Source organism: Myotis nattereri (genome assembly GCF_964212035.1).
Source record: "Myotis nattereri genome assembly, chromosome: 5".
Classification (NCBI taxonomy): domain Eukaryota; kingdom Metazoa; phylum Chordata; class Mammalia; order Chiroptera; family Vespertilionidae; genus Myotis; species Myotis nattereri.
Window position 1 is genome coordinate 24,888,173 of NC_138080.1, and position 9,411 is coordinate 24,897,583.

Here is a 9,411-nt window from a genome sequence, read left to right on the forward strand (position 1 = left end):
TGGGACCTTTCAGTCTGCAGGCTGATGCTCTATCCACTGAGCCAAACCAGTTAGGGCAGAGTTTGAATTTTAAGAAACTTTTTCTTTACCTAGAATTGGCTTTAGATCACTCCAATTGGCTCTGGAATGCCTCGAGTATTTGTTTTCTCTCTCATGAAGGAAAATTTTCTCCTTAAAGAACATGGGAAGCTTTGTCAAATAATAACTATATTATGCTTTCATTTATAGCTCTGTTATTCAAGAATATTGTGTCTTGCAGAAAGGACAAGATTCCATGTCATTTGCAAGTATTACTGATTCTTAAACTTTTTTGTGTTTCAGATATAAGAAAGCATTTTAAAAGCAATTTGGTAAATTATATTATTTCTCTCTTACCTGTCCCTCCAGTATTTGGCAATTCTTAATAAATAGCAATACAGTTCTTTGCATGAATTCAATAAGACCTGTTTCCAATGTAGCTATATCAAGATAAACTGATAATGGGCCTGCTTATAGCAGCCTTGGCTTCACCACCTTTTGCAGAACTTTGTCCATCCAGCATTCCACGGGAATCCCTTACATCCACAAGGGCAGGCCACCATTGAACGTGCCCAAGGTAACCTGAAAGGTATGCTGGTAAAACAAAAAAGGGGGAATATGGGACTCAAGGACGCTGCTACACTTCTATCTAAAGCAGGGGTCCTCAAACTTTTTAAACAGGGGGCCAGTTCACTGTCCCTCAGACCGCTGGAGGGCCGCACTATAGTTTAAAAAAAAAAAAAAAAACTGTGAACAAATTCCTATGCACACTGCACATATCTTATTTTGAAGTAAAAAAAAAACAACAAACGGGAACAAATACAATATTTGTATTTGCATGTGGCCCAGGGGCCGTAGTTTGAGGACCCCTGATCTAAAGCATTCTTTACCCTTAATTTTTTTAATCTGAATAATGCTTTTCAATCCTCTGTAGAACAGCATTTTACCCCAATAACACCATCTCAGAAACCACAAGTTTTGTGGCAAGATGTGGACACTAATAACTGGATGGGACCCAATGAATTATTAACATGGGGGAGAGGATATGCATGTGTTTCAATCCCCCAAGGCCGCTATGGATTCCAGCTCGCCAGATTAAAACCTGCCATGGCATGGCACGGGACTAATCCTCTTCCAGAAATGAAGAATTTGGACCTGTGGATTCCAAACGATGCACCTTCCCTGGACCCAGGAGACCCCCGGAATAACCTGGGAAATCATGATGAATCTGATGGCAGAGGCTGAGCAATTATTGGAGCACACTCAAACTCCACCCATTCCAGATAACTAACCATTACTCTTTTTGTTTTTCTTATAATCTATAAAATTGGAGCTGGAGCAGTAAAGCACTTCACGGGCTCTGACATTCTGAAGCAGAAAGTTCACCACCTCCCTCTGTCTTCTACATTCAGCAAAACAAAAAAAGGGGAAGATGTTGGGAAGCACACAAGACTTGGTTGGAAAGTTTGTAGGGAGGACATGCCGAAAAACATGAAGCTGTGCAGAAGGCCACCTGCCCAGTTTATTGGAATTCCAACTTAGGGGAGTACTGAAGGTAATGCTCCTAATTATTCCTTGACCTTTCAAAAACAAGACTGTGCATGTGCTGACACCTGGGTGTATACTGGAATCCTTATACTTGACCTTCGGATGTTCTTGATTAAAGGACATTACAAACACATGTGTCCTCCCAAAATTACTTATCCTACTAATTGTATCTAAAAGATAAACTTTATCTCAAACTGCTGTTACAATAAAAGCCTAAGAAGACAGGCAATCAAGGCTGCCTGGTTCCTTTAGTAGGGCAGTCCCTTAACCTCTCTTTCACAGTAAATGTTGTCTCAAAGTAATCCATAAATCCATCGTTCAGGGTCTGTTGGTCAAACCCGGCAATGAACCAGCAATTTTACTTTTGGGAATAATTTTTTAAAAAACTCAAAACAATAATGCAAAAGAAAATATGCACCCCCGCGTTCATTGTACTAATCTGGGAGGAAGCTCAAGTGCCCATTAGTAAGTGAGTGGATAAAAAAGCCACAGTACAACTCAAGCCATAAAAATGAAGGAAATCTTATCCTCTGTGACAGCATGGACAGACACGGAGAGCATTATGCTAACTGAAGTAAACCAGTAAGAAAAACACAAACATCACATGATTTCATTTATATTTGGAATGTAAAGAAGAGAATTAACAAAGTCTACAGAGACTCATAGATACAGAGAACAGACAGACAACTGTCAGAAGAGAAGGGGGTTGGGAGAATGGATGAAAAAGGGAGAGGGATTAAGCAAAACAAACAAACTCTTAGGCAACAGCATGGTGTACCAGAGGGAAAGGGGAGTGTGAGGAGGTAGAAGAGGGTAAAGGGGAGGATTAAATGGTGATGGAAGGAGACTTTGGTGGGGAACACACAATACAATGTACACATGATGTATTATAGAATTGTACATTTGAAACATATAATTTTCCTAGCCAATGTCATCCCAATAGGTTTGAAAACATAAAACATACAAAAGTAATTTTCTCCAAAAACTTGATGCTAAATTGGATCCAGCATTACATGAGAAAGATCATACACCATGACTAAGTGGGATTTATCACAGGGACGCAAGGCTGGTACATTATCCGCAAACCAATAAACGTGATAAATCACATTAACAAATTGAAAGACAAAAATCACATAATCATATCAATTGATGCGGAAAAAGGTATTTAACAAAATCCAACAACCTTTCCTGATAAAAACTCTCAGGAAAGTGGGAATAGAGGGATCATACCTCAACATAATAAAAGCCTTATATGACAAACCTACAGCCAACATCATACTCAATGGGCAAAAATTAAAACCATTTCCCCTAAGAACCGGAACGAGACAGTTCTTTTCACCACTCTTGTCTGACATAGTACCGGAAGTGTTAGCCATAGCGATCAGACAAGAAGAAGAAATAAAAGGCATACTTGGAAAAGGAGAAGTAAAATTGTTATTATTCACAGATGACATGATATTGTACTCAGAAAACCCGAAAGACTCCATCATAAAACTAGTAGACTTAATAAATGAATTCAGCAATGTAGCAGGATACAAAATTAACACCCAGAAATCTATGGTCTTTTATACACCAGTAATGAACTCACAGAAAGAAAACTAAAAAAATAATCCCATCTACCATTGCAACATAAAAATTATGGTACCAAGCAATAAATTTAACCAAGGAGGTAAAGGACCTGTATTCAGAAAATTACAGGACGCTAAAAAAAGAGATAGAGGAAGACATAAACAAATGGAAGAATATTCAGCGTTCATGGATAGGTAGAATCAACATCATTAAAATGTCTATCCCACCAAAAAGCATTCTATTGATTCAATGCAATCCTTGTTAAAATACCAATAGTATACTTCAAAAATGTAGAACTATCCAAAATTTCATCTGGAATAAAAAAAGACCCCAAATAGCTGTAGCAATCTTGAGAAAGAAGAAGAAAAATGGAGGGATCACAATACCAGATATCAAGTTATATTACAAAGCTACTGTTCTTAAAAATGCCTGGTACTGACACAAGAAAAGACAAATAGACCAACAGAACAGAACAGAAAACCCAGAATTGACCCAGGCCAATATGCTCAATTAATATTTGACAAAGGAGGCAAGAGCATACATTAGATTATCACAATCTAATGAGACCCTCGAGGTTGTGATAAAGGACCAAGTCTCTTCAATAAATGGTGTTGGGAAAATTGAACAGACACATGCAAAAGAAATGAAACTAGACCACCAACTTACACCATACACAGAAATAAACTCAAAATGGATAAAGGACTTAAACGTAAGACGGGAAACCATAAAAATCTTAGAAGAAGCCATAGGCAGCAAAATAGCAAACATTTGTCATAGCAATATCTTTACTGATACAGCTCCGAGGGCAATGGAAACTACGGACAAAATAAACAAATGGGACTACATCAAAATAAAAAGTTTCTGCACAGTAAAGAAACCATCGACAAAACCACAAGAAAGCCCACTGCATGGGAGACAGTATTTACCAATGTTATCTCCTATAAGTGATTAATCTCCAAAATTTATAGGGAATTCATACAACTTAACAAAACGAAGATAGGAGAAACCAAGAAGGCGGCATAGTTAAACAACGGAGTTTGCTGCCTCGAACAACCACTTCAAAAATACAACTAAAAGATGTAACGGACATAGTCCAGAACCACAGGAAGGCTGAGTGAGTGGAAATTCTACAACTAGAAGGAAAGAGAAAAGCATACCGAGACTCAGAGGAGGCGCATGTGAGAGTAAAATACTAAAGTATAGAGACCCACACGGACCCGGCTGGCGGCTGAGGGCATGGTTGTCATTTTCAATCGGGAGGGAGTCTCAGGCTCTGAGCTCCAGTTCCGGACGAGTCTCTGGGGACCCAGACTCAAACGGGAGAAGCAGGACTGTCTGGCTTCAATCGGAACTCGAGGGCAGCTTTCTCTCAGAGCAGCTTGCAGCGATTACTGGGACATTGAGAAGCGGAGCCTTTGAGGGCAGCACTGAGAGCAGCCATAACTGCTAGACCCACCCTGTTGATCCCGTGTGACCCGCCCCGCCCAAGCCCTGTAGGGAGGCTTTTGCTGGATAGCCTCAGGCAGAGGCTAGATTAGCACCTCCCTAAAGATCCAGGAGCCAGTGTACCCAGAGGTTGGGGTGGGACAATCCAGTCAGCAGCTCCATGGAACCATAAAGGACACACTCAGGGGGCAGACTCAGTGAACACCAAAGCCTCATTGAAGCAAGTCTTGCCCCAGAGGGGTGTCTCCAGCACAGAAGTTCTCCCACTGCAGACACAGCTGATTCTCACAGCAAATTGGCCTGGAGGTCAATTCCTCCCAGTAATAGCTACAACAATCAAGGCTTAACTACAACAAGACTGTGCACAAAGACCACAAGGGGGTGCACCAAGAGTGTCCTCCTCAGGTAATTGGGGAGGCTCAACCACTGGGCCCCAGAGGACACTTAGCACAGAAAACCACTTTATCAACACAGGGAAGCATAAAAAATGCGGAGACAAAGAAAAAGGACACAAATGACAGAAATAGAGGAAAGCAAACTACTGGATATAGAGTCCAAAGCCACACTTTTAAGGTTTTTCAATAATTTTCTAGAAACTGCCGATAAACTTAATGAGACCTACAAGAAATCTAATGAGACCCTCGAGGTTGTGATAAAGGACCAACTAGAAATTAAGCATACACTGACTGAAATAAAGAATATTATACAGACTCCCAACAGCAGACTAGAGGACTGCAAGAATCAAGTCAAAGATTTGAAATACGAAGAAGCAAAAAACACCCAACCGGTAAAACAATAAGAAAAAAGAATCCAAAAATATGAAGATAGTGTAAGGAGCCTCTGGGACAACTTCAAGCGTAGCAACATCTGAATTATGGGGGTGTCAGAAGAGAGAGAGCAAGATATTGAAAACCTATTTGAAGAAATAATGACAGAAAACTTCCCCTACCTGGTGAAAGAAATAGAATTACAAGTCCAGGATGCACAGAGAACCCCAAACAAAAGGAATCCAAAGAGGTCCACACCAAGACACATCATCATTAAAATGCCAAGAGCAAAAGTCAAAGAGAGAATCTTAAAAGCAGCAAGAGAATAACGGTCAGTTACCTTCAAGGGTGTACCCATACGACTGTAATCTGATTTCTCAACAGAAACTTTGCAGGCCAGAAGGGAGTGGCAAGAAATATTCAGAGTGATGAATGCCAAGAACCTACAACCAAGATTACTTTACCCAGCAAAGTTATCATTCAGAATTGAAGGTCAGATAAAGAGCTTCACAAATAAGAAAAAGCTAAAGGAGTTCATCACCACCAAACCAGTATTATATGAAATGCTGAAAGGTATCCTTTAAGAAGAGGAAGAAGAAGAAAAAGGTAAAGATACAAATTATGAACAACAAACATGCATCTATCAACAAGTGAATCTAAGAATCAAGTGAATAAATAATCTGGTGATCATAATAGTATCAGGGACATAGAAAGGGAATGGACTGACTATTCTTGGGGGGGAAATGGGGTGTGGGAGATGTGGGAAGAGACTGGACAAAAATCCTGCATCTATGGATGAGGACAGTGGGTGGGGAGTGAGGGCGGATGGTGGGGCGGGAACTGGGAGTAGGGGAGTTATGGGGGGGAAAAAGAGGAACAAATGTAATAATCTGAACAATAAAGATTTAATTAAAAAAATAAATAAATAAAACTTAAGCTCACAGAAAAAAAAAATAGTAAAAGCCTTCCATTTTGAACAGTCGCTCAGATTCTATTTACTATATGGGATGCTGCCTGATTCCTGAAAGGGGAATCAAGCCAATTAGTCCTTTTAATTTGTTCAGTTGAAGTTTGTTTTTAACCGTTTGAAAAGCACCGCAAAACAAATAGCCGATAAAAATGCTGTGACTCAGAGAAGGGAAGATGGCGGTTAGGATTCGGGGGAGAGCCTGGAAATGCAGGCACTTGTTGCAGAGCTAGGCCTGGGGGACAGGGGGTGGACTTGAGAGCCTGCTCCACAAACATCAAAACTCAGAGAAAACGGGGTCCTTCTGGGGAGAAAGGAGGGACGGGGGCCCCACAGACCACAGCTCCTCCCGTGCACGAACCGCGGGGGCCGAGTCACCATTGTCCCCATGACCCTCCCCGTGGTCCCCGCACCGACTGCGGAGCCGCGGGGATGAGGGTGCAGAGCTGCCCAGACGCGCTCCGCAGCCCAAGGCCCTGCCGCGGGGACACACTGGACGCCCGGGTGCCGGCTGGGCCCCACCCTGCGAGCCCGAGGGGCCTGCAGTTTCAGCGGAGCCCCCGGCGCCTCGGTCCGCAGGCTCCGGACCTGACCGTGGAGAGACGGTCCCGCCACGGCGGCTCCACCCGCGCCTCCTCCCCGTCCCCGCGCCGGCCGCACACTCACCATTTCTGGTTCCTGGGCCTCCCGAGTCCGCCTGCAGCTCCCACCACCTGACAGATCGCAGATGAGAGATGCGATCTGACTGAACTTCCGGGTGGTAGCAGAGCGTAGCCCCACCCACCTAGACCCGCCCCCACTCCGTACCGCAGCCCCGCCCACCTGGCGCTCAGCTCTGCTGACAGATGCTTCGCACCACACGCCCCCTAGCGCCTGAGGTGCACAGGCCTGAGCCCAAAGCAGCCAGATCTCCTGTCCAGGGACATTTGCACTGAGAGGCAGCGCTGAGAGTCCCCAGGGAACAGTGGTCCTTCCTTGCAAACACACACACTGAAAAGGCACCTAAGGAATCTGGCTCCATTTTCATCTTTATTGACAGCTGGTGTCTGACGTGTGGATTTTCCAAAAAGGTGCACAGGCTCAGAGACCAGGGATGCCTTAGGGTGGTATCCTTCCAGAACTACAGTCAGATTCCCAAAAACAGCATTGAAACCAGAAACAAGCCATCATTTCCAGCGTGAAAAGTGACTTCTGTGCATTTAGAATGGTTAACTTTAGAAAATGTTTTTCACATGAAAACATGTGTCCCCACTGGTGATTCAGTCACGCTCCTCTGAGGCCATGAGCCACCCCTTACTTGTGGTTGTCTTGTGGGCAGTTCCTCAGACCTACCCAGAGCAAGGAGATGGGCCAGGCACAGAGGTCACCAGGGTGGAAAGCCCAGGTGTCCAGCAATGGGCAACCAATTGTAGGGTGGGGCCTTGTCCCCAGGGTGACTTTTCCTCCTCTAGCTCCAGGCCCAGATAAGCAGCAAAATGCCGGGGCTGACATCAGGACCAGCTGCACTGAATAATGACCCCTGTCCTGGTGCGGTCCAATCCATCAGTGGAGGCCACATCCCTGAATGGACACACCTGGAAAGCTACAGAATATTCCATTCAGCTCTTCCCCTGAGACCTCCTTTGAAATCTCCACCCTTAAAACCTTTAGGAAGGAGGACCCAGTGTGCTCTCCCTCTCTGGAGCACAGCTGTACCTTTCCCTTCCCCTCCATCTCCTTCTCCCCCTGGCAGGTTACCATTAGCTTGTGCTCCCAAGCTCCAAGGGCGCTTCTTTAACCTCCTTAACTCCTTTCCTAAGCCCATTTCCTCTACGACTTACTTCTCCTTCCTCTGTAATTTACCCAGTAAATGTTCTCTTACTCTTTGGGTCTTACTTACCCAGCCAGAACTAAGTACCAAGGTTGCTGAACCCAGGTTGGGTCTGACCCCACCTGTCAGACACTTGGTGCCATTGCTGCTGCCAGCACAGTTATACTGTTTAATCCAGCAATAATGAGATTTATCAGAAAACTGGGTTCCATCAATGTAAGAATCATTCAAACCTGTAGAGAATTTTTATGAGATCATTGCCAGGAGGCAAAATCTAATGAATTGGGATAATGTCCGTAGAATGGCAGTTTGGTGCCTTATTTTATACATTGCAATCAAAAGAGAATACCCAAGTGGGTCACATGAAATCCATTGCGGATAGATTAGGGAGCTGAGAGGAAGCAAAGCAGGTAAATCCCTGGGATAGAATGAAAAGTAAAATGATAGGCATACATATATATTTTACATAGCTGGGTACAGGGTAATTAATAGCTAATGGTTAACATGATAACAATAACAATGAGAGGAGCTATGGTCTCAGCGCTGCTGCATTGGTTGTGCACTGAGGGGTCTGAAATAGGGTGATTCACCCTGACATTGCCAAGGTACGCAATCTTATATGCAAAAGACAATGGACAGGCGTAGGTAAGGGAGATGCTAGCCTGGAACATGACTATCTGCCATAAACTGCTTCTAGTTAAAATAGTTTAATTTCAGACCATCCTTTGTGGTTATTCTAGCTCTCTGAATTTTCAAGGCCATCACACACAGGCCTTCCCTGAACTTGTCAGGTTAGCATGTGGCCTCTTTTCATCCCCACATCTCAATAATAATCCCCCTGATTGGTGAGTCTATGATACTAGCATAACACTCATTCTAACTGAAAAGGAAAATGGGGTGGGGGCGGGGGTCCTTGCAACCTAGTTCAGTATGTGGTTAAAACCATAGTCTCACTTCCCCACTCTGACTGACTTGGGCGGAGCTGCAGAGCCTAACCTCAGGGCCAGGCCACAGCTGACTTGGGCGGAGCTGCAGAGCATGCCCCCAAGGCCCTGCCAAGGCTGACTTGGGCAGAGCTGTGGGGGGCCTTCAGGGGCCACCACAGGAGGAGATATATAGGTCAGAGCCTCCCCATGAGTTCATTTCAGGCCTTGGATCCGGATTTCCCCTGGACTAGCAGATCTGCAAAATAAAGGTTAAACTTTCCTCCCCTCAGAGTGCTGGCTGATCGTTCTCCCATGCATTCTGCCACAACAATTAATTCACTTATTTTTAAATAATATATA

The 9,411-nt window shown here is 43.9% G+C and overlaps 1 protein-coding gene across 1 annotated transcript in view; it reads right to left on the reverse strand.

Annotated features, from left to right (window-relative positions):
* Positions 1-7,032, reverse strand: part of LOC308519496 (uncharacterized protein) — a 43,987-nt gene extending 36,955 nt beyond the window's left edge. The window contains exon 1 of the mRNA XM_081091493.1: positions 6,982-7,032. Coding sequence (XP_080947619.1) covers positions 6,982-6,984 — 3 coding nt within the window. The 5' untranslated portion in view covers positions 6,985-7,032. The remainder of the gene's footprint in view (positions 1-6,981) is intronic.
* Between the last annotated feature and the right edge of the window lie 2,379 nt (positions 7,033-9,411).